At 47.1% G+C, this 26,006-nt stretch overlaps 1 protein-coding gene across 1 annotated transcript in view; it reads left to right on the top strand.

Moving 5' to 3' along the window:
* LOC115096778 (cadherin-like protein 26) overlaps nucleotides 1–26,006 on the top strand; it is a 68,042-nt gene that overhangs the window by 38,043 nt on the left and 3,993 nt on the right. Inside the window, 4 exon segments of the mRNA XM_029611873.1 lie at nucleotides 10,905–10,961; nucleotides 11,435–11,503; nucleotides 23,292–23,360; nucleotides 25,825–25,893. Of these exon segments, the coding sequence (XP_029467733.1) occupies nucleotides 10,905–10,961; nucleotides 11,435–11,503; nucleotides 23,292–23,360; nucleotides 25,825–25,893 (264 nt within the window).

Below are 26,006 nucleotides of genomic sequence, written 5' to 3'. Positions count from 1 at the left end.
TCGGAGAGACACTGAATGCGCTTATTCTTCCTTTGTTGGCAACGTTATCGTTGTAGTTTGAATTCTCTCCAAAGTCAACACAGTGGCATATTGATCTTCCTGGTAGTGTCACAGCAAAAGAAATGTTACAAACCACTGGAGGGGGAGCAAAACTCAAGTGGATCTGAGATGCTGTGTCTGCACCAAATAGAGCAACATAACATTTTCTCACATCGTAAGACCTGCACAGGTTAAACATTAGTTTTACCTTTTCAAATTTACCTCTTATTAACTTGCTTTAGATCACCTGTTGTGTCCGTGGACCCTTGCGCTGAGGCGAGCTCGGCAGTCCCTGCAGGTTCTCGCTGTCAGCAGGCGGATCCAGGTGAAGCGGAGACCGCACAGGACCTTCACCTCTACCAGCCCACGTTCCCTCTCCAGTTGCGCCTTTGGGTGCTGGGGCCGGCAGGGCTTAGGTGAGGGTCTCTGCTGATGTCGGGAGACGTGGTCCGAGGCCAGGCGAAGGTCACAGGCAGGCGGAGAGTAGATTAGACGTGTCGAAGTCCAGGAAGGGTCAGAGTCAAGCAGCGGTCAGGCATATCCAGAGTCCAGGCAAAGGTCAAGGGCAGTCAGCGGTCAGGAGTATCCAGAGTCCAGGCAAAGTCAAACCAGGTATCCATCCGAGGGAGAAGAGGAGGAGCAGACAAGGCAGGAGCAGGTCAGGCAGGCGAGGACTGCAGCAGGCGGAGAGGAAGCCTGGAGCAGGCTGAAGGCGAGAACCGGAACAGGCTTGGGAAGCAACACGCACTACGCTCGGTAGCCGGATCTGTTGCTGAGGCAGTGAGGGAAAGTCAGAGGGGGCCCTTTATACGGCTGAGTGTATGAGGTCATCAGGAGGTGCTGCGGGGCCCTTCAAATAGGATAGCGTCAGGCACATGTGCGACTAAGGAGGAGCGCGGCTGGTTGGGCCCGGTGGTGTCTCGCCGCATGGTGAGCTGGTGACATTTCACCACATTGGGAGGCCACAGGGCCAGCCCGGCCAAGGAGGTAAGGGCGGAGGTACATGGAGGCAGCCCGCGGACCGCTGAACGCAACATCGCCCTACACATTTCACATCCTTAGCTGCTTTGTTTGCAATCATAACGCTGGAATGGACAATAGCACTCAGATGTACTAAAGGGTTTCTCCATCTTATTTCTATGGCAAAAGATACAGAGAACAAGAAAAGGATATGCAGGAGCTAAATATATATTTTATTTGATTTTTTTTTTTTGCGGAGGAGGGATTTGGTGGTTTATTTTATGTTATTTTTTTCAGTTTGGTTCATTTGTCAAACCAAAATAAACATTAAGGGCTGAATTTTCAAAAGGATTTGCACGCATTTAGGTGAATTTTCAAAGTGCATTTACCCATGTAAACCTCATTTTGAGCGCGTAAATGCTTATGAAAATCAGACTGATAGAGCTTGTGTTTAAATGCATAAATGGGCTTTTGAATGTCCCCAGGGCAGTTGTGGGTGTAGAAATACGCTCTGAAGCAATGTCACTCAATGCTTTAAGCACAATAGGAAGAGGTGTTCCAGCGGTGGAGCTGGAGGTGGGAAAATCATGCACATATTTTTCATTTTCAAAAGTATGCATGTAAATGTGCACGTACATATTTATACCCGCTCCCTGCCAGTATGCATGTAAATGTGCACGTACGTATTTATACCTGCTCCCTGCCAGTATGCATGTAAATGTGCACGTACGTATTTATACCCGCTCCCTGCCAGTATGCATGTAAATGTGCACGTACGTATTTATACCCGCTCCCTGCCAGAATGCATGTAAATGTGCACGTACGTATTTATACCCGCTCCCTGCCAGTATGCATGTAAATGTGCACGTACGTATTTATACCCGCTCCCTGCCAGTATGCATGTAAATGTGCACGTACGTATTTATACCCGCTCCCTGCCAGTATGCATGTAAATGTGCACGTACGTATTTATACCCGCTCCCTGCCAGTATGCATGTAAATGTGCACGTACGTATTTATACCCGCTCCCTGCCAGTATGCATGTAAATGTGCACGTACGTATTTATACCCGCTCCCTGCCAGAATGCATGTAAATGTGCACGTACGTATTTATACCCGCTCCCTAGCAGTATGCATGTAAATGTGCACGTACGTATTTATGCCTGCTCCCTGCCAGTATGCATGTAAATGTGCACGTACGTATTTATCCCCGCTCCCTGCCAGAATGCATGTAAATGTGCACGTACGTATTTATCCCCGCTCCCTGCCAGTATGCATGTAAATGTGCACGTACGTATTTATGCCCGCTCCCTGCCAGTATGCATGTAAATGTGCACGTACGTATTTATGCCCGCTCCCTGCCAGTATGCATGTAAATGTACACGTACGTATTTATGCCCGCTCCCTGCCAGTATGCATGTAAATGTGCACGTACGTATTCATGCCCGCTCCCTGCCAGTATGCATGTAAATGTGCACGTACGTATTCATGCCCGCTCCCTGCCAGTATGCATGTAAATGTGCACGTACGTATTCATACCCGCTCCCTGCCAGAATGCATGTAAATGTGCACGTACATATTTATACCCGCTCCCTGCCAGAATGCATGTAAATGTGCACGTACATAGTTATACCCGCTCCCTGCCAGAATGCATGTAAATGTGCACGTACATAGTTATCCCCGCTCCCTGCCAGAATGCATGTAAATGTGCACGAACGTATTTATCCCCGCTCCCTGCCAGTATGCATGTAAATGTGCACGTACGTATTTATGCCCGCTCCCTGCCAGTATGCATGTAAATGTGCACGTACCTATTTATGCCCGCTCCCTGCCAGTATGCATGTAAATGTGCACGTACCTATTTATGCCCGCTCCCTGCCAGTATGCATGTAAATGTGCACGTACGTATTTATACCCGCTCCCTGCCAGTATGCATGTAAATGTGCACGTACGTATTTATACCCGCTCCCTGCCAGTATGCATGTAAATGTGCACGTACGTATTTATACCCGCTCCCTGCCAGAATGCATGTAAATGTGCACGTACATATTTATACCCGCTCCCTGCCAGTATGCATGCAAATGTGAACATATAATTCATACCCGTTCCCGAACAGTATGCATGTAAATGTGCACGTACCTATTTATACCCGCTCCCTGCCAGTATGCATGTAAATGTGCATGTACATACTGATACCTGCTTCCTAGCAGTTCGCATGTAAACATGCACATTCAATTGATACCTGTTCCCTAGCAGTATGCATATAAAAGTACAAGTACATATTGATACCTGTTCCCTATCAGTATGCATGTAAATGTGCTCCTATATATTGATACCTGCTTCAGGGCAGTCTGCAGGTAAATCTGCACTTAGATACTTGCTTCCTAGCAGCATGCATGTAAATGTGCATGAACATACTGAAACCTGCTGTCTAGCAGTTTGCATGTAAATGTGCTTGTACATATTGATTCCTGCTCCCTAGCAGTATGCATGTAAATGTGCATGTACATATTGATACTGCTCCCTATGAGCATGGATGTAAATGTGCATACATATTAATATCTGCTTCCTAGCAACATGCATGTAAACATGTTCATGCAGTTGTTATCTACTCCCTAGCAGTCTGCATGTAAATGTGCACATAAAATTAATACCCGCTCCCTAGCAGCATGCATGTAAATGTATACATACAATTCATACCCACTCCCTAGCAGCATGCATGTAAATGTGCACATAGAATTCATACCCGCTCCCTAGCAGCATGCATGTAAATGTGCACATAGAATTCATACCCGCTCCCTAGCAGCATGCATGTAAATGTGCACATAGAAGTCATACCCGCTCCCCAGCACCATGCATGTAAATGTGCACATAGAATTCATACCCGCTCCCTAGCAGCATGCATGTAAATGTGCACATAGAATTCATACCCGCTCCCTAGCAGCATGCATGTTAATGTGCACACAGAATTCATACCCGCTCCCTAGCACCATGCATGTAAATGTGCACATAGAATCCATACCCGCTCCCTAGCAGTCTGCATGTAAATATGCACGTACATATTGATAGCTGCTCCCTAGCAGTTTGCATGTTAATGTGCACATAGAATCCTTACCCGCTCCCTAGCAGTCTGCATGTAAATATGCACGTACATATTGATAGCTGCTCCCTAGCAGTTTGCATGTTTATGTGCACATAGAATTCATACCCGCTCCCTAGCACCATGCACGTAAATGTGCACATAGAATTCATACCTGCTCCCTAGCAGTCTGCATGTAAATGTGCACATAGAATCCATACCCGCTCCCTAGCAGTCTGCATGTAAATATGCACGTACATATTGATAGCTGCTCCCTAGCAGTTTGCATGTTTATGTGCACATAGAATTCATACCCGCTCCCTAGCACCATGCACGTAAATGTGCACATAGAATTCATACCTGCTCCCTAGCAGTCTGCATGTAAATGTGCACATAGAATCCATACCTGCTCCCTAGCAGTCTGCATGTAAATATGCACGTACATATTGATAGCTGCTCCCTAGCAGTTTGCATGTTAATGTGCACATAGAATTCATACCCGCTCCCTAGCAGTCTGCAGATTTAAAGCCCGTAAGTTTGAATTGAAAACTTAGGTCACAGTCTGCCTGTATGTTCTGCATACAGAATTGAGCCCTAAGCAAGCTGTTATAAAAATATCTTCCCTGTGAAATAAAAGCCCCCCCCCCCCCGAAAAACACAGAAAACAAAAAAGAAATTCCTTCCCTGACTCCCACCAACCCTTGCCACCCCTATCAACCCCGCCACCTCTGTATCTTTTCTGTAACTGTGGTCCACATCTGCAAGAGGAGGGGGTAGGGCAATTCTTCCTGCCCTGCTGCCTGCCCCTGTCTCGGGGGCAGCTGAGGCCAGGTTGTTGGATGGCTGTATTATGACTTTACAGCCATCATCAATCCCTAGTTAGCCGGTGCCATTTTTAAAGGGGATGTAGGCCACAGCTATGTAATGGGGATACGGGGGGGGGGGTGTTCAAGCATGTCTTCTCATCAAATAGTGCCTGCTCTTTCCAAATAGCACATATTATTTACAGAAACAAAGAAGCTGAAAACTTTCAGGCTTCTCGGGCCAAATAAGTTTAGGCCTGGATTCATCATTCCTTGCAGAATGATGAATCCTGCGAAAGCCCGCAGCCTTCGCACCAGGCCACTGCGCCGGCTGCCGGCTTTCGCACCAAATAGTGCCACTGTGAAAGGTGGTGCTATTTGGCGCGCTACTGCCAACGATAATGTTAGTAACATTATCACCGGCGGCGAAGCCACCGCTGACTCCGCCCCCTCCATGCCCCGACTCCTCCCCTCCCCCTAATTTACATTATATCACATGCGAAAAGGCCTTATCGTGTGCGTTAGGGCCCTAGCGCACACGATAAAGCTTTAGAAAATAACCCCCTTAATAAGTTTGAAATGAGTCAAACTGAAAATAGCCATTTTTTTTGTTTGGATTCTTTATTCATTTCAAACAGATGCATTTTCCTTTCTAAAATAGCTCACACTTCATAAACGTTTATCCAGTCTAGTAATCTAATCACCACCTTGATGTTTGGAGTTCATGCAGAGAACTAAAATCAAACCCCTAGATTCATCAAAATGCTATAATTTTGCATGGATAACGCCAGTGATAAGAAAAAGAGATTTCTACAGTGTCCTCGCCCTAGCAAATTGCATTATGGCCCTTTCAGGCAGATCGCAGGAAAAAAGGTGTAGTAATTTCCAGCATTAAAATCATGTGATATTGCCCCTCGTTTTCATTAATCCCTTCCAAACTCCTCCCTGATCCCGTCCCTTGAAAAAATTTGCATTTGCACCATGCGGTAATTCTGTTAGGAATTATTAGGAAGGAAATGGTTAATAAAACGGAAAATGTCATAATGCCTCTGTATCGCTCCATGGTGAGACCGCACCTTGAATACTGTGTACAATTCTGGTCGCCACATCTCAAAAAAGATATAATTGCGATGGAGAAGGTACAGAGAAGGGCGACCAAAATGATAAAGGGGATAGAACAGCTCCCCTATGAGGAAAGGCTGAAGAGGTTAGGACTTTTCAGCTTGGAGAAGAGACGACTGAGGGGGGATATGATAGAGGTCTTAAAGATCATGAGAGGTCTAGAACGGGTAAATGTGAATCGGTTATTTAATATTTCAGATAATAGAAAGACTAGGGGCACTCCATGAAGTTAGCATGTGGCACATTTAAAACTAATCGGAGAAAGTTCTTTTTCACTCAACGCACAATTAAACTCTGGAATTTGTTGCCAGAGGATGTGGTTAGTGCAGTTTTAGTGTAGCTGTGTTTAAAAAAGGTTTGGATAAGTTCTTGGAGGAGAAGTCCATTAACGGCTATTCATTAAGTTGACTTAGGGAATAGCCACTGCTATTAATTGCATCAGTAGCATGGGATCTTCTTGGTGTTTGGGTAATTGCCAGGTTCTTGTGGCCTGGTTTGGCCTCTGTTGGAAACAGGATGCTGGGCTTGATGCACCCTTGGTCTGACCCAGCATGGCAATTTCTTATGTTCTTATGATCTTTAACTATCACACGTGTTTACACCATAACGCATTTTGATGAATGACCCTATTAGTTTGCTATTAAATTTTCAGTTATGGATAACAGTAAGAAATACAGGTCCTCAATGCATAATTACCGTATATGATTTTCCAAAGAGGAAGACTTATTACGGATGTGCAGTCATTTGAAACAAATGCAAAATATGCAATGAATGAAGCAATTTTTGGTTCATTCCAAATGGAATGACCTGAAATTGGCCTCCTACAAAAATACCCAAAATGTTATGGGTATTTTTGTATTTATGGCATTTTCTTTTTTTTTTAAATGAGCTTCTCTCAGCCCTGGAAATAGCCTCTCACCCAGCAAAATGTGAACCTGGAGCCCAGGCTTGCCCAGCTGAGTCTCCCGGGGCCCCTCTGACCCCCACTTTCAGCCCACAAAACTAATTGAACACAGCAGGAGCCTGGCTGTTATGGTTTTGAGGTGTTTGGTGGATTCTTAGGTGCTGCAGTGATGGCCACTCCCACGGGGAGGAGCCCCGCGGGGAACTGCAGTACCGGGCTAGACTCAGATGCACAAACACAGAGATAATCTTTATTGTAGGGTTCACCAGAGGTGGCAGTAGTGAGTAGATTCCTGCAGCAGCAGTCTGGGGTCCTCGGCGGAGGAGACCCGTCCCACAATGGTGGTATAGGGAGCTCCGATGCAGGTTTCCAATGAGGAGCTGTAGGTGAGACAGACTGGTAGATGTTAGATTACTCACAACTCTTGTAGCTGTAATGGTGGAGTTCCCAGCAGGTAGAAGTAATGGTAGCAGGCACCAAGGTAGACAACTCAGGCCCTCGAGGTGTGAGTATCTGGATACTGGATAGGCACCTGGAAAGAAGCAAAGGGCCCCCGAGGAGCGGGTACCCAAGTTAGCAGAACCCCGGAGGGTAAAGAGAGCTTCCAGCAGCAGCAAGAAGCGGCAGAGCAGCTGAGACTGGATGAATCCAATCCTTGCTAACTCAAAGTCAGTCAGCAAATGGGCAGGCTAAATACCCGAAGTTGTGACATCACTCGAGGGGACCGCCCCCGAGGTTCCTGCCAACGTTGGAATAAAGACGTGGGTAGTGCGCGCACCCTCGGAGGCCCTCGGGTGAATCATGGCGGAAAACCTTGCCATAGCCGTTCCGGGGACGCCGGTGGCGTGCGGCAAGCAGTCACGGCGGTCGCCATCTTCCCGAGGCTGGTGGAGAAAGCGAATATTGAGGTGAGGCATGTGGGACGAAGCCGTCTGAGTCCGACAGACGCAACACTGGCCTGGAGCCTCCTGGGGGTCTGACTGGGGCTGTCGCCACAGGGAGCTACCCCTTACCCCTTCCCAGATTGTGAGTAAGAGCAATGCCCACTCACTCCTGTCCACATCCTGGTCCTTTAAAAACGGCACTGTCTGCCTGGCAGGCTTAGGGAAGGCCCTAGGTTGACCTCAGACCAGCCCTGGGTAGGCCCCAGCCGGGATAGGGGGTTAGAGGAGCCCGGGGAGGCTTTGGCTCGGTCCAAAACAGCCCAGCCGGGCAGACCTTTCTTCCAGGTTCACGTTTTGCGGGGTAGGAGGTGGCTTCCAGGGCCTTGGAAGGCCCATTTTTTAAAACCATTTTTTAATGTACTTTTTTCATTTTGGCAAATGACTAAACCAAAACTAAAAACATCAAGTCAACTGAATAAGAAAACCCTTACAATATATAAAAAAAAAAAGTAATGAAAATTTGGGGGCTGCACATCCCTAATAACTTGTGCTTTGTAATAAAGGGGTTCACTAACAGGAACTGGGAACCAAAAAGTCAATAATCAAAGGGGTTTATCCGGGTGACTTTCCAGGTACCTGGACAAAACCAGAGATTGGAATATTTCTCCCCACCGTCTAGGTAACAGTTATCCTCATTCAAAAAAGGCTTTGGAGGAGTTCCCGAGGTGGGGTTAAATTTTAGCTGGTGGATGCTGATATTCTGCTCTATCTGACGTTATCAGGTACACTAAAATAGTGCAGTGCCTCCGTCTATATCAAAGATAAAGTATACAATCAGAGGTCCTATACGTAGTACTATATTCTACAAATAAATCTTTTTTATTAAACACATTCAATATAAATCATCCTCCTCTAATACATAGGAACTCCTAACTAGACAATAATTAATAAAAACCACTCACTCATTCATTACCCCCAATCATACTTTCCACACACATACCATTCTCTAAAAAATACCCCAACATGATTAATATGTCGACAAATATCTTATGAACATTTCACATAATATACAACGCACTCCCTCTCAATATATAACGCATGGAATATTAAATGTCTATTTATATGTTCAATCACCCGACGATGATCTCGTTTCGTCCGCCGTAGCAGACTTCCTCAGGGATGTGTTCATAAACGCATTAGTTAATCACGTTGAAGTTGAATATTGCACCTCCCGATCACCATAATAATCACCCTAGTTCTTCTCGTGACCCTACTCCTTAAAGTGCCTTCCCACGCCTAGCAGGAACTCCAAACATTAGCTGACCACATCTAATAGCGAAGTAACCGAATGCATTCCTTTCACTTCTGTCTCCTTATGTTCTGTTAAAGCTGTTGGTAATCACGGTACTACCAGTCTTCTTCACATGTGTCTTCCCTTCGTCCCCTTTTACTTAAACCAACAAGCAAATCTTCTTCTTATATGCCTCATAAAACCAACATGTTGTCTTCTTCCGTATCGGCACGCTATACTTAATAAGTATAGCGTGCCGATACGGAAGAAGACAACATGTTGGTTTTATGAGGCATATAAGAAGAAGATTTGCTTGTTGGTTTAAGTAAAAGGGGACGAAGGGAAGACACATGTGAAGAAGACTGGTAGTACCGTGATTACCAACAGCTTTAACAGAACATAAGGAGACAGAAGTGAAAGGAATGCATTCGGTTACTTCGCTATTAGATGTGGTCAGCTAATGTTTTGGAGTTCCTGCTAGGCGTGGGAAGGCACTTTAAGGAGTAGGGTCACGAGAAGAACTAGGGTGATTATTATGGTGATCGGGAGGTGCAATATTCAACTTCAACGTGATTAACTAATGCGTTTATGAACACATCCCTGAGGAAGTCTGCTACGGCGGACGAAACGAGATCATCGTCGGGTGATTGAACATATAAATAGACATTTAATATTCCATGCGTTATATATTGAGAGGGAGTGCGTTGTATATTATGTGAAATGTTCATAAGATATTTGTCGACATATTAATCATGTTGGGGTATTTTTTAGAGAATGGTATGTGTGTGGAAAGTATGATTGGGGGTAATGAATGAGTGAGTGGTTTTTATTAATTATTGTCTAGTTAGGAGTTCCTATGCATTAGAGGAGGATGATTTATATTGAATGTGTTTAATAAAAAAGATTTATTTGTAGAATATAGTACTACGTATAGGACCTCTGATTGTATACTCTATCTGACGTTATGGCATTATTGCATGCAAAAAACGCTGTAGCACACAGTGCGAATGCTAATTATTGGGGTGGGAATTAGTAAAATTAGGGGCCATATCGCACCATGCGATAGCATCACGCATGCTATCGCACAGTTTTAACGCGATACATTTTTGGACTTGCATTTGGCCATTTCTGGGCAGGGGGGAGGAGGGAGAGAGAGAGAGAGAGCCTCCAGGGAGGGCCTCACTGTATGCACCTATTTATATCTCTATAGGAGGGCCACCTTATAGGTCAAGGTGATGGTTACCCTGTTATAGAGTCCATCAAGCTCGGGTGAGAGAACATAGTAGAAATTTCAACTTTGTGAGACTTTCCTCACTCCAAATGACACCAAATCTTCACCAAGTTGTACTGTGCTGTTTGTACATATCACTCTACATGCGATAAACCACCATTAACACGTCACCTCGACCTATCAGGTGGTATTTAACTACTATGAGGGCCTTGAAGATCTCTCTCTCTCTCTCTCAAAAATAGGGATTATTGCAGGGTGCACTAAGTTTACTACACCATGTGATAATACCTATGCTAAGTTAGCATACCATGCAATAATACCCATGCAAAGTGATAACTTACCAGTTTCCATAAGCACACCCCTTTTTAGATAACCATTGTATTATTGATGAACCTAGGCCTAAGGCTGGAAAAATACCGATCCTAACGCTACCCAGACAAGTTTATATGGGCAATTTTAAATAGAAGTATTCAGTGAAACACTTATCTGGCCAAGCTCCACGGACTAACTGGGTAAAGTTTTCCTGGATAGCGTTTCCGCTCAGTGGGCTTATTGACTGTTGACCTCTAAGTACTCACTCTCTCGTTTCAGACACGAGTGATAGGGGAGAAATGTTTTGATACAGGCAGCCAATCCTCGAATATTCAGGTGACTTCCTGTTTTGTTTTGTTTTTCTTTTCCCTCTCTCTTGGGCATTTCATCATGGACAGAACCACGAAAATGAGAAAATTCTGTACACAGGGATAAAAAGTACTTCGGAAAGGGTCGGTGAACTGGATGGATCCCATCCCATCCTGGAAAGTTCACCAAAACTTCTTCTTGAACCTGAGTAAAGATGGAAACTGCAGGTTAAATACAGAAGGATATTGAGTGTTTAGGCCAAACTCCTTCCCTCCCAAACATCATTCAGATCATAATTATTTTATGTTGATTAATTTTGCTAAAATTATCCAGTTCCTTGGCCTTTTTCATTAGGGCTTATGTGTTCTTCAGCCTTTGATTAGAGGATGAACCTGTAATTCATTTTCTCAGGAATACAATGAGATGACTTGGGAATTTTTGTTGGTGAGTAAGTAGTATATGTTGACCCTTCGTGTAAACTGCATGTCATTGTATTTTAGGGTATGAATATGAATAATGGGCAAGAATCAAGACAAATCTTTGACCGTGCCAGTGCCAAACGGCATTCGGTAAGTTCTGGTGCTTGACTGTAAAGACATAATACAGTTTGTGTTGTGCCAAAGAATCTTGGGGAAGTACATTTCTTTCTTCCAAATCCATCTTGGACTACAGCTTTGGGACCATAATAAGGATGATTTTCAAACTTTTAACACATAACAGCCAGCGAGATGGTCAATGAAGTGGACTGCACTTTCCTGATCTGTAGGGGTGTGAGGGGAAAATAGTTTTGTTTTGTTTTTCATTTCAGGTGGGTTATTTTACTTGTGTTTCAGTTTGTTTAATGCAAATTTTTGTTTATTTCATTTTCTGAACCAAAATAAACATTAAATTAAAAACACTGAAAAGAAAAAACAAAAATAAATAGCCCCCCTCCCTCCTGGTATGAAAACAGCAGAATTACACCTCCCCACTCGCATGAGCCTTTCCCCCATAAATCCCTCTCAGAGGTCTCTCATCCCCTTCCTGAAGTCCCCAGAGCAGAAAGGACTATGAGCAATTCCAGCTGCTCCTGCCCCGCTGGGTCTTGGTTCTGAAATGGTACCAGCTAGCTAGCACCATTTTCATATCGGGATCCAGCGGGGCAGGAGCAGCTGGGGATTGCTCTCGCCCCTTTCTGCTTCGTAGACCCCCCAGGAAGGGGGTAAGAGATCTGGAGGGAGGGCTTATGGGGAAAAGCCAGAAGGGGTTAATTTAGCTGTTTTGGCAACTCTGGGGGTTTTTTTGTGTTGTTTTTTCTGAAACAAAAGTGACTCGAACATAAACCAAATTTCAGAGGTTTTTAAACAAAATGCAGTGCAGTTGTTTCTTCATCATGTTTTTCATTTCATCTGAAACATGAAAGCACATTCCTACTGATTTGCGACCCCTATATTTTGCCCCATGACTGCAAAGAGGGATTATCCTCAGACTAAGAACAATGGAACAGTGATCTATAATGAAACTGTTACCTAATTCATGATAGATGATGATGATGATGATGATGATGGATAAGAAGAACATACAATAATAGAAACTTTGAGGATAGCTTTAAAACATGTGCAGGCCTGCCCATGTACTCAGATATTCATATACTCCGGTATTTTATAACCTGTGCATATGCAGTGCACACAGGTTATAAAACATACGTAAACATGTATTTCCGCCCTGGAGGCAACTGCTCAGTTCCTTGTAAACCGGTGCAATATGTATTCTTTACAGGAACATCGGTATGTAAAAATTGAAAATAAATAAATATACCTGGGAACATGCATGCACATGTAAAAAATGCGCAAAAAACATTATTTATCTGGACAAGTTCTGAGTTTTATGGATATTTCGTGGCACTTATCTAGATAAATTCTGATTTGTCTGGCTAAGTAGCAGCTTAAAACGCTAAGGGCCGGATTTTATAAATTAGCGCGATCGCGTACTTTTGTTCACGCGATTTTAATGGATACGCGCGTAGCTGCACGTGTCCATTAAAATCCGGGGTCGGCGCGCAAGGCTGCCCAAAATCGGCAGCCTGCGCGCGCCGAGCCGCGCAACCTGCCTCCGTTCCCTCCGAGGCCGCTCCGAAATCAGAGTGGCCTCGGAGGGAACTTTCCTTCCACCCCCCCGGCCCTATCTAACCCCCCCTACCTTTGTCAGCAAAGTTACGCCTGCTGGAAGCAGGCGTAACTTTGCGCGCGCCAGCTGGCTGCCCCGCTCCATGTTCCGGTCCCGAAGGCTGGTCTGGAGGCCGCGGCCACGCCCCCGGGCTGAAACCACGCCCCACGGCGCCGCCCCCTAAACGCCGCGTCACTCGCGGCACGCCCCCCCCCCCCCGACACGCCCCTCCATTCAAGCCCCAGGACTTACACGCATCCCGGGGCTTGTGTGCGCCGCCGAGCCTATGCAAAATAGGCTCGGCACGCGCAGGGGGGGTTTGGGGTAGGTTTTTGGGGGGTACGCGCGTATCCTACGCGCGTACCCCTTTGAAAATCTACCCGTAAGTCAGATAGCCAAATAAGTCTAAAGAACACTACTTATGTTGCTCACTTAGCCAGATAAGTAACATTTTAAGACTTATCTGGTTAATTAGTAGTTCAGAATTTATCTGGATAAGTAAGAGCAAAGCTGCTATTTAACCGGATAAGTTGGAAGAGTGGTTGAAGATTTGGCAGCTGAGATTCAATGCCAAGAAGTGCAGAGTCCTGCACATGGAGAGTGGAAATCCAAAAGAGCTGTATTCGATGGGGGGAGAAAGGCTGATGTGCACGGAGCAGGAGAGAGACCTTGGGGTGGTAGTGTCTAATGATCTGAAGTCGGCGAAACAATGTGACAAGGTGATAGCTAAAGCCAGAAGAAAGCTGGGCTGCATAGAGAGAGGAATATCGAGTAAGAAAAGGGAAGTGATAATCCCCTTGAACAGGTCCTTGGTGAGGCCTCACCTGGAGTACTGTGTTCAGTTCTGGAGACCGTATCTACAAAGAGACAAGGTCAAGATGGAGGTGGTCCAGAGAAGGGCGACCAGGAAGGTGGAGGGTCTTCATCGAATGACATACGAGGAGAGATTGAAGAATCTAAATATGTACACCCTGGAGGAAAGGAGGAGCAGAGGTGATATAATACAGACTTTCAGATACTTGAAAGGTTTTAACGATCCAAAGACAACGACAAACCTTTTCCGTCAGAAAAAAATCAGCAGAACCAGAGGTCACGAGCTGAGGCTCCAGGGAGGAAGATTCAGAACCAATGTCAGGAAGTATTTCTTCACGGAGAGAGTGGTGGATGCCTGGAATGCCCTTCCGGAGGAAGTGGTGAAGACCCGAACTGTGAAGGACTTCAAAGGGGCGTGGGATAAACACTGTGGATCCATCAAGTCTAGAGGACGTGAATGAAGAGGGGGTGGCTCGCATACAGAATGCCGAACAAGCAGCAGCCCTCAAGATAGAAGGGCTCAGAAGAAGATAGAAGAACAACAGGAAGCCGCTGCTGCCACAGCCACCGCCAAAGTGCGCAGAAAGGCTGAGCTAGAGATCGCCTCAGACCTGTTGCAGTAAAAGGGAGAAGCAGCAGCCCTTGAAGCCCAAATTAAAGGTCTTGTTGTGGGGGGAGGGGAGTTGTCACAGCCACAAAAAGTAGCGGACGCAGGGATCAATAACCGGGGCCCGCAAGGCCAAGGGTGGGAGGAGGCGGCAGAACACTGCACGGAGCGGCAGTAGCCACAGAGGCATTCACGGAGCGGGATGCCAGTGGCCAGTGGTCGGTGTTCCACCTTCACGGAGCGGAAGGCTGGAGTGGCATTCACGGAGCGGGATGCCAATGTTATACCACCTTCACGGAGCGGAAGGATGGAGGGCTGCCATTTCCAAAAAAAAAAGCAGAGGGGTGGGTAAGAGTATATAAAATTACCGGTGAGGACATAGGCTATAGGTATTGCCAATTATTAGGCTTGTTCAATATTTGTTGATTGTTAATGTGGCTCGCGAGAATTAGGGCTACTACCTGGAGATAATGCCCTTGTTCAGTGTACATACATACGGTTAATGAGACTCCATCATTGCTCTGGGCTCCAACGGCAAGAGGAAATGTGGAAAAAAAAAAAGGATTTGCATTCACAAAAAAGCGAGGTGTAGCTTGCTTGTTACGGCGGTTACTTCCCCAAAACCAAATAAGCAGATACTTTACTTTCAATACATATCCAGCATAGCTCTCTGCTTCAGTGGCAGGGGAGAAAGTCTAATACTTCACTTTCAACGCATAGCTCTCTGCTTCAATGGCAGGGGGAATGTGGAAAAGAGGATCTGTATATGGACAACAACCAACAAGGTCTGAATTACATAGTCTGAGTGGACAAAGGCATGGGTATAGCCTGCTTATTGCGGCGGTTAATACCCCTAATTAAGCTAGATATTCACTTGGATGTGGTTCTGGCACTGCTCTCTACATTGGTGGTGGGGTGGAGGGGAAATGGAACTAAGGGGTACTAAAAGCCAGGCGTAACAAGTATGAGAAAAAAAAAGAGTGCATGGCTTGCTGGGCAGACTGGATGGGCCGTTTGGTCTTCTTCTGCCGTCATTTCTATATGTTTCTATGTTTCTAAGTTGGAATTTAGCCAGATAAGTGTGCGCAACTAGTATACTTGCACATTTTTATTTCTGGTTTTAAAGTTATATGCAAGTAGATTTAACATGTGCAAGTTAGATGCATTTACCCCACAAAAGTCGGCCTTTATGGGCATAGTTTGAGAGATTTTCTAACGTGTGTGGCAATGAAATTACCAGTTTTACCAATTAGTGTACCAGTTTCCTAGCGTGTAGCCAGATGGACTCAGGACCAATGGGAATTGTGCTCTTCTGCTAGTAGATGGGAGACAGAGTCAGATTTCAAAGCTGACGTCACTCTAGATATACCCCTGCAGTAACCTCAGCTCTTCAGTATCTCTCCGTCTCCTAGCAGATGCGGACACTATCCCACAAACTAGAATAGTGTTAAGAATTACAGCAGAGAAGAAACAAAATTTACCTTAAGAAAGATTGAGTCCAGCTTTCTTGCAGTGATACCTAAGGGTCCCTCCCCCAGTCGCAAATTCCTGATGTGATCTCTGATATCCCTCAGAGGTGTGCCTTGGTCCGGTAGCCAGTTCCCGGCGTGGACTTAGCCCCCAGAGTGGCTGAAAGGCAGCGAGTGCAGAAATGAGCGCGGCGGTGAAGCAAATCTCACAAGAATGCCCTTTAAAGGATCTCTCTTGTTCGGAAGCGAATTGGAGAAGTTAGCCAGCAAATGGGGTGAATCCCCAGTGCCTCAGCTACCAGAAGATAGAAGTAAAAGATCTCAGCGTCCCTCCCCCAGAAGAACCAAGGGCAGAGGATTGCAGCGCTTTAGACCCTACAGGAACTCGCAGTTCCAGGCACCTTTTCCCTCCGGAAGGTCCCAGCCCTTTCAGAACAGACAGACCAAGAGGGGAGCAGGCCCGGGGGCAGGCGCTAGCCATGCTCCACAGTGAGAATGGGCCATCCCATCCACAGGAAGAGGATATAGAGGGTCGACTTGCCCTCTTCTACCAAAGATGGGTCGAGATAATGTTGGACAAATGGATTCTAAACATCATTCGAAAAGGTTACTCTCTGGAGTTCCGCAGCATCCCTCGAGACAAATTTATGATGTCACACTGCCACTCCCACTCCAAGAGACTGGCAGTAGAAACCACTCTAACAAGACTACTCAGTCTGAAGGCAATAACTCCGGTTCCCACGCCCCAACAAAATACGGGGTGCTATTCCATTTATTTTATCATTCCCAAGAAGGAAGGAACATTCTGGCCCATCTTGGATCTCAAGAACGTCAACCGTCATCTGTGGGTTCTACACTTCCACATGGAAACTCTTCGCTCCGTAATAATGGCAGTACAACTGGGAGAGTTTCTAACCTCCCTGGACCTCTCCGAAGCCTACCTTCACATCCCAGTCCATCAGGACCACCAGCGCTTCCTGTGCTTTGCGATACTGGGTCACCATTACCAGATCTGAGTGCTACCCTTCGGCCTGGCAACTGCCCCCAGAACTTTCACCAAAATCATGGTGGTCGTGGCAGCAACACTGAGGAAGGAAAGGATCTTGGTACACTCTTTCCTGGATGATTGGTTAATCAGGGCAAAGTTTTCAGAGGAGAGCCAGCAGGTGACCAGCAGAGTCAAGAGCCTACTGCAGAAACTCGGTTGGGTCGTGAACACGGGCAAGAGCAGTCTGCAGCCCTCTCAATCGCTAGAGTACCTGGGGGCCCACTTCGACACTAAACAGAACAAAGTCTTCCTCTCTCCTCCGAGAAGGAAACTTGATGGAACAATTGCGATGATTGATGACCAATGCACGCCCCAAGGTATGAGACTATCTTCAAGTCCTTGGCCTCATGACATCAACCCTGGAGGTCGTCCCATGAGCAAGGGCCCATATGCGACTGCTCCAGCGCTCCTTACTGTCACGATGGAACCCAGTGTCCCAGGACTACTCAATTCGCCTCCATCTACCAACAGAAGAACGTTCTCAGATCTAGTGGTGGCTACAGGAAGACCACCTGTTATGTTTTGTAGGGTTTGGGTGGACTCTTGGACACTGTGGCAGCTGACCACGCCCACGGGGGGAAGACCCATGAGGGGCCACAGGTCAGGCTCAGCTCTGGACACACAAACACAGATTATATCTTTTATTAGACAGTTTATGAAGCCACCAGAAGTGGTGGTAGTGAATAGAAGATGGAGCCCGGCAAGGCTAGTATTCCTCAGGGTGCTGGAATAGCGCCTTCTCCGGTAGCAGTGCTGTAGGAAGAAGAACTGAGAAAATGAGTATACTGAGATATTCACAGTGTCCCCAGAATGGAGAAGCCCCGAGATAGGGAGAGCTGGCCCTCGAGAAGCGAGTACCTGGTTCCAGGGAAACAGCTCTGAAGAGTAGATGGTAGTTGTACTCACAGATGGTGTCTGTAGCGAATTCTTCCAAGTAGAAGAGGAGATAGACACAGGCAACGAGTCAGGGAACATGGGCCCTCGAGGAGCGAGTACCGGTTCCTGGCAGCAACCTGAAAAGCAGAGAGGCCCCCGAGGAGCGGGTACCTTGTTAACAGCAAAGAGTCCAAATAGAAGTTGGAGGCAGAGTAGCTGGGTACAGAGAGCGAATCCCATCCATAGGAAATCCCTTGCTAACTCAACGGCTAGCAATAAACTGTAGACTTAAATTTCCGGGCAGCGTGACATCGTCACGGGGGGATGCCCCTGAGGAATGTGCCAATGAGGAAATAAAAATGAGGGCCGCACGGCGCACGCACCCTAAGGTACCTGAGGAGCATGGCGGGAGGCAGCGCGCAAGCCGGTCCGGGGACACTGGAGAGGACAGCGGGCAGACGCCGCGACAGCCAGACGTCCACAGGGAGCAAGAGGAGTCGCAGAAAAAGAAAGGTAGACGGAGTGAAGCTGTCGGGCCGCGATGGTTCCAACACCACCTAAGCAGAGGAGTAAGCCTATCCCCTCCGAATTGGATCTTGCTCACCACGGATGTGAGCCTGCGAAGGTGGGGAACCCACTGTCAGGAACTGATGGCCCAGAGACAATGGAACATAAACAGAATGGAAGCTCGAGCAGTCAGACTAGCATGCCTGCGATTCAGCCACAGACTCCGAGGCAAAGCAATTCAAGTAATGTCTGACAACGCGACAACGGTTGCTTACATCAACCGCCAGGGAGGAACCAAGAGCCAGCAGGTGTCTCTGGAGATAGACTCTCTCATGGCTTGGGCGGAAATAAACCTACAAGGGATCTCGGCCTCCCACATCACAGGAAAAGACAACGTCTCAGCAGACTTCCTCAGCAGAGGGAGCCTAGACCTGGGGGAATGGACGCTGTCGACCACAGCCTTCCAACTGACAAAAAATCGCTGGGGCCTCCCAGCCATGGATCTACTGGCCACCTGTCTCAGTGCCCAAGTCCCCAGGTTCTTCAGCCGCAGACAAGAGCTACAATCCCAGGGATTCAACGCTCTCGTCCAGACTTGGCCAGAGGAAGACTTACTGTACACCTTCCCTCCATGGCCACTACTGGGCAGGGTCATCCGCAAGATAGAACATCACAGGGGACTAGTTCTACTAGTGGCCTTGGATTGGCCAAGACGACCATGGTACGGAGACATTCAAAGACTCCTTGTGGGGAACCCTCTGTGCCTACCTCCACACAGGGACTTTCTCTGGCAGGGTCCGATTCTCCACGAAGACCCGTCTCAATTTTCTCTTACAGTCAGGCCCTTGAAAGGACTCGCCTGAAGAAGCGCAGTTACTCAAAGGCAGTGATTGACACCCTGCTCCAAGCGCGCAAGTTCTCCACATCCCTATCATACATACGGATCTGGAGAGTATTCGAAGCCTGGTGTGAGGACCGCCGGATTCTCTCACGGGCACTCAACTCCCTCAAGGTCCAAGTAGCTGCACTGGCCTGCTTGAGAGCCAAAGTGGACGGTATACGGCTATCAACCCATCCGGACTTGTCTCGCTTCCTGAAAGGGGTTAAACAACTCCGACCACCCCTAAAGTGGCCTGTGCTTCTATGGAATCTCAATCTAGTATTAGACTTCCTAGCTGGGGCTTCCTTCAGACCAACACTATTTCCTGCCTTATCTTCTTTCCAGCTTGTTGCAAGCTTCCAAGTTTCTCTTTCCCTGTTGATTGTAACTTTGACTTATTCGTACCTATTGTTTACCTTTGTTTACTTGAATTGTTTACTCCAGTTATACCCTTGTTAAATGTAAACCGATCCGATATGGTTATTTACTATGAAGGTCGGTATAAAAAACTGTTAAATAAATAAATAAATAACACGCGGTCTGTCACTACACCTCTTAACATTGAAGATGGCATTCCAGGTGGCCATATGTTCAGCTCATCGCATCTCCGAACTACAGGCACTATCCTGTCGGTAACCTATTCACGCCTGGAACCATACAACTGCGCACTGTCCCCTCCTTCCTACCAAAAGTGGTTTCCGAGTTTCACTTGAACCAAACCATCTCGCTACCATCTCCGGATGAACATAAGGACTCTGAAGACTCACGCCTTCTTCGCCATCTAAATGTCAGCAGACTCCTAGTGTGGTACCCGGAAAGATTGGAACCGGTGCACAAAATGGAACGCCTGGTTGGTCTTCACAGTGGGAAGAAACAAGGAGAAGTGACCTCGCGGACGACCATAGCCCGCTGGATCAAAGAAATAATCAAGGCAGTCTACATAGAGGCAGGAAAACCCTTACCTCTACAGGTTAAGGCTCATTCTATGAGGGCCCAGGCAGTCTCTTGGGCTGAAACCAAGCTGCTGTCGCCCGCCGAGATCTGTTGGGTGGCGACTTGGTCCTCCATACACACCTTCTCCAGGTTCTACCGCCTGGATGTTCAAGTCCGAGAAGACGCAGCCTTTGCAAGGGCAGTACCAAGTGGGCCACGGGCAGCCTCCCACCCTGTCCGGGAGTAGCTTTTGTACATACCATTGGTCCTGAGTCCATCTGGCTACACGCTAGGAAATGGAGAAATTACTTACCTGATAATTTCGTTTTCCTTAGTGTAGACAGATGGACTCAGCATCCCACCCATGGCTGCCCCGGAAAAGGAGAACCTCGGATAGCAAACCTAGGGACTAAGCAAATACGGGTAAGCCACAGCCTACCCCTAGTTCAAGACACCCACAGTTTGTCTGGTGTTGGCGTTAATTGGTCGAGTGCACTGGCGGTCTCCAGTTTGGAAATTAGTTGAACCAGTTCAAGTTTTACTCAAGTTTAATCAAGTTATTTAAGCAAAGATTTATCCACAAGGGCTTTTCGAGGAGAATACTGAGGAGCTGAGGTTACCGCAAGGGTATATCTAGGGTGACGTCAACTGTGAAATCTGACTCCGTCTCCCATCTGCTGGCAGGGGAGCATAACCCTTTGGTCCTGAGCCCATCTGTCTACACTAAGGAAAACAAAAGTATCAGGTAAGTAATGTCTCCATTCTCCCAGTCCATCTGCATATTATCAAAACCTTCCTGGCTCTTCAGCCTGAATTTCCCCAGTTCACCTAGAACCCCCATCCAGTCGATATTTCTCCTTTAAAAACATTTACGATCATTTACTCCAGATATAGAGCAGGTGTAAGTATAATTGAGGAAGCTGCCACATTTACATGTGTAAATTGATTATAAAATAGCAACTTACATAAACGTGGGCCCCACCCTGGAACAGCCCGGCCCACCCCTTTTCTACAGGCACAGATTTACTCATGGGTAGTTATGTGGGTACAGAAAAGTTTTTAAATAAATACATATTTTAAGGTTTATAAAATTGCAGAGACATGAGTATATGCTACTTTACATGCACATCTGCTGATTTTTATGCGCGTATCTTTTGAAAATTCACTTTTTATTGTAAGATCTGTATTTCCACACACTGTCTGAATCATTGGGGAACGCTTATTTGAGGAAGGCTCATCTGACTGCTGGTGCGGACGAGCATCATTCTCTGCAAATGGCAGATTTCTTCTGTGATATCATGGATATGATTGTCCTTTAGGGATGTGCATTCTTTCGAAACGGCTTTGGGACATTTTAACAAAACTTCCCATTTCATTTCCATTCCTTTTTAAAACAAAAGGAAAGGAAAATTATCAAAGCTGCATTCACTTTCTTTCATTTCAGTTTTAAACGCTGCCGCCGACAAAAAAAACAACCCAAGCCTTCCCAGGCCTTCCCTCTCCCAAGCCCAATCCCTCTTATCATATTCTTCTTTTTCTTCATGGGGCAGGAGCAATGCCCGGTTCTTCCTGCCCTGCCATAAATATTGCAAGCACCATTTTGTACGGAAGAAATTAACTATGATGCCGGCCTTGGTCTGCCAGCGTCATTTCACTCCTGCGCCTTAAAGAACAAGAAAAATATGGTAAAAGGGTTTAGGGAGATGGAGGGACTGGAAATGTTTGGGGGGTTTTCTGGAATGAGATCCAACATTTTTTTTGTTTGTTTGTTTTTCTTTTTGTTTAACTTTTACAATTTCATTTGTTTGTTTGTTTTCTTCATTTTAAATAAATGAAAACAAAACTAAAACAAAAGGAATGTCTGTGCACTATGAGAAAATAAATTACTTAAACTTCCCTGTTCTCAAGTGGAAGTTGTGGGGAAAGGAGTTTGGATCTATTTTTTTTTTACACTTCACATATGATGATTACATATGTATGGACCTGTAGGTCTGTTTTTGTTATGCTGGTGGATCCTTGGACCGAGGGGGGAGTTGACGCTACCTGTAGGGAGAAGCCCCACTGGTCCCCACTGTTGATAGGTGGAGCTGGTGGAAGCAGAGGCCCTGCTGGAGCTTCACCAATGCCAGCCCACGTTCCCCTTAGGTTGAGCCCTTGGGTGCCGGGGCCGGCTGGTCTTAGGTGGGGCCTCTGCGGTGGTGGAAGTCCAGGTAGTCAGGAACATTGCGGCCAGCACGCCAAAGAGTCAGCAGAGGAACAGCCTGGTGTTCAGAGAAGCTAAAGCGAAGTAGGTACACAGGCCAAGGACAGGGAGCGAAGCTCGAGGTCAGAGTCCGGGCAATGGTCGAGGCAGGCAGCGAGAAGCACAAGGTCGAAGTCCAATCCAGTGTCCAGCCAAGATCAATCCAAGGGAAAGGAGGACCAGAGAAGACAGGAATGAACCAAAGAGCTGGGGAACTCAGGAACTCAAGCAAACCGCCACTCCAAAGGGAGCTGACCCAGGGAGATGATGTCATCAATGGGCGTCCAGACCCATTTCCCACCGCTGGCCCTTTAAAAAGGGCAGGATCAGGCACGCACGCTTAGGAGAGAGACGCGTCAGGGCTGGAGAGATTGCGGCGGCGGCGGCGGCAGCAGCAGGGAAGGGCTCTGTTCTGAGCTCTTGCGCGGCATCCAGACTTCCCCAATGTCGGGGTCCGCCAAGGTGAGTGTGGCAGCTCGCGGGAAGCTGTGAGCTGCCAAGCACAACAATTATTTAAGATCATGACACAGGTGTCATGAAGATCCTTAACAAAGTTTATTGAAATTGGAAGAGTGCTGCTCATCGGAAAAAGAAAAGATTGCTGTTTGGTTCTTCACTTCATATATAATGGCATAGTCTACATCACTTGGATCTTTTGGAACATTTCTCCGATTAGGTATCATATCCAAGTTATCACGTTGTCTTACATTTATGCTGTATGTTTGCTATTGTGCCTCAGGCATAGGGTGGCCTAGGTTGGCTGTGTTTAGATGACTTTGATGCTCACCTTTCACTGCACCTCTATCATATTCTATTCTGTTTTTATTTCATTTTCAGAGTCACCTTTTCAGTGAGAGAGCAGGAAGAGCATCAACGTTTGATCGTGCTAATCCCAGGAGGCACTCCGTAAGTTGTCTCCCTTAAACTCTGGAGATTTAGAACATGTTTTAAAAATCATTTGTCTTGAGTTCTTATAACTATGGGAAAGGCAAACCTGTTCTCATTTGTGCTGCTGAAATAAAAAAATGCCTTCCAGTAGGTGTTAAGCAATGTTTTGAATGCTAGGGAGACAACAACACAAGACAACTAGAGTGATCATAGAGCCACAGAGTAGTAATTAATAGCATGAGGACCGTCATCCGTTTCTTTTCCTCAAACTGTGCTGAATTCTTATTCGTGTACAATTCCATATCTATGAATTTATTTAATGTTATACTGGTATGTGGAACCAAGGCCGATGGCCGCTTACCTTGAGTAGTAGAACGTCTCGGAACTGGAGACTCATTGAGTAGCATTGGGTAGGACACTTCTGATAGTCCAGGTAGCCCAGCAGCGAGACAGGATCCAGAAAGGGTGGTCCAAGGGTCAGGCTGCAGGTAACGCAATCTAGTAACAGTCCAGGTCGGGGCAGGCGGCAAACAAACAGGAACCCAGGCAACGTATCCAAAGGCAGGCAGCAGACAGAATAATCCAGTAGCAGTCCGGGTCAGGGCAGGCAGCAAGCAAGCAGGAACCAAGGCAACTAATCCGAAGGCAGGCGGCAGGCAGAATAATCCAAAAGGTAGTCCGGGTCAAGCAGGCAGCAAACAGCAGGAACACAACAACGAAACTCTCCTAACACACTTGTGGCCGAAGCAACACAGGAGAGGAGAAGCTTCCTTAAATAAGCCAGATCTCCCACGCTGCCCGGCGCTTCCGCCGGCGTCTGACGTCAAAAGGGGGCGTGGCCGAAGCCCCGACTCATGCGGAGCCGCGCCGCGGGGAAGGCCAGCGTCAAGGGAAAACGCCGACGCTATCGGCAGGTAACATTTAATACAGTCGACTAAATTTTCAAAAGATTAGTTGGGACATTGATACTGGGAGGACAATATTCATCCGCTGTGCGGATTGGCTAGTTAACTGGATAATCTCCAGCTAACTTAGCCTGGATATTCAGTGGGATGACGGTGCACTGAATGTACCCGGCTATCCTAAAATTAGCTGGATAAGTTTATTCGGCTAACTTTAGAACAGCTGGATAAGTTATTGGACTACATCAAAAGATTAGTTGGGATTTAGATACTGGGAGGGCTTGGCTAGTTATCCGGCGACATTTAGACATTGAATATCCAAGCTAGCGGGATAATTTATCCGGCTAAAGGCCTTAAAGGTGAATTTTTAGACCCACACGTGGGCGTCTATGCGTGCGCGGTTCCTGGCGCGCGCGCATGGACACGTCGGCGTTAGAACATGCGCGCGCCGACGCTCGCGTGTCGTGAAATTGGCTATCCGCGCGCACACGCGTGCCTGATTTTATATCATTGCGTGTGTGTGCACACGCGTGCCCACTCACGCGCGCAAGGGGGGGGGGAGATTTTAGCGGATGCGCACGGTGACGGACTGGGCCTTTCCCCAGCTCCCTCCCAGTCCTCTTCAATAAAGGAGCGGGCTTGGGAGGCAACTTCCTTAACCCCTTACCTGCCCTGCCTCCCTTTTCCCCCTCTCCGCCCTGCCTCCTAAAACCCCTCACTCTTCTTTTTTTTTTTTTTTGTTTGTCTTAAAACTCACCTGTTCTCCCGGGCGGTAGTAAGTTACGCGGGCCGGCTGGCCGCCGGTGCGCACTTCAGCTGGACATAGTCTCAGCGCGCGCGGGGGGGGTAGTTTGGGGCAGGTTTTCGGGGGGTACGCACGTATCTCTTTGAAAATCTGCCCCTATTTGCTGAGAAAAAAAAGTAACAGATCCCTGTGCCCCCCACCCCCGCACGCACGCACGCACGGCACCTCCAGCACCCTTTACGCTTCCTGCCTCTTATCCAAGCATGGACGGGTCAGGAACCATCCCTCGTCGCTCCTGTCCCGCCCGATGCACTTCACAAATAGAAGCGTCAGGGCCGGTCAGCGCCAGGCTGTTTCATGTGCCCTTTGCTTTATGGCTGTAAAACAACTCGGAGACCAGCGCCGTTTTTAAATAGGGACCGGCGAGGCAGGAACGAGAAGGGGATCTCTCTGGCTCGTTCCAGGCTTGGATGAGATTCTCAGAATGGGTCGGGGGGGGGGGGGGGGGGGGAAGGGGGAGAGGAGAGGTTTCTTTTGGCTTTTATTATTATTTGGGTGTTTTTTTTTTTAATTTAATTTTTTATTGTGAATAAGCAAATGAAGCACACAAAAAAAATAATCATTAAAGAAAATGAATCTCAGTGCCGCCCCCGAAACGTAAACGCAGACTGAAACCGAAGAGCTTGCCCTCTGTGCGCCCCCGATGCACCGACCGATTTTCTCTGTTGGGCGGGATTTCTTTCTCTGATTTACATCCTGCCGCCCAGGCCCTTCCCAGCGGGCTCACCCTGGGAGTGATATCTGGATTCTGGTTTGCTTTGCGTTTTTATTTTAGAGTTACCATCGAAGCGAAAGACAGAGAGCAGAAGACGAGTTGCATCGCGCCAACGGCAGGAGGTATTCGGTAAGTTCATGCACGCGGGGGTCTTCGGGCAGAAGGGGATAAGCGAAGGCTGGCGGGCGGCTTGGGCCTGCCGGCACCGTTTCCAAGCAGCCGGGGAAAATATGGTAAGAGGG

Source organism: Rhinatrema bivittatum, chromosome 8 (genome assembly GCF_901001135.1).
Source record: "Rhinatrema bivittatum chromosome 8, aRhiBiv1.1, whole genome shotgun sequence".
NCBI lineage: Eukaryota > Metazoa > Chordata > Amphibia > Gymnophiona > Rhinatrematidae > Rhinatrema > Rhinatrema bivittatum.
This window is presented reverse-complemented; position numbering and strand designations above follow the sequence as displayed.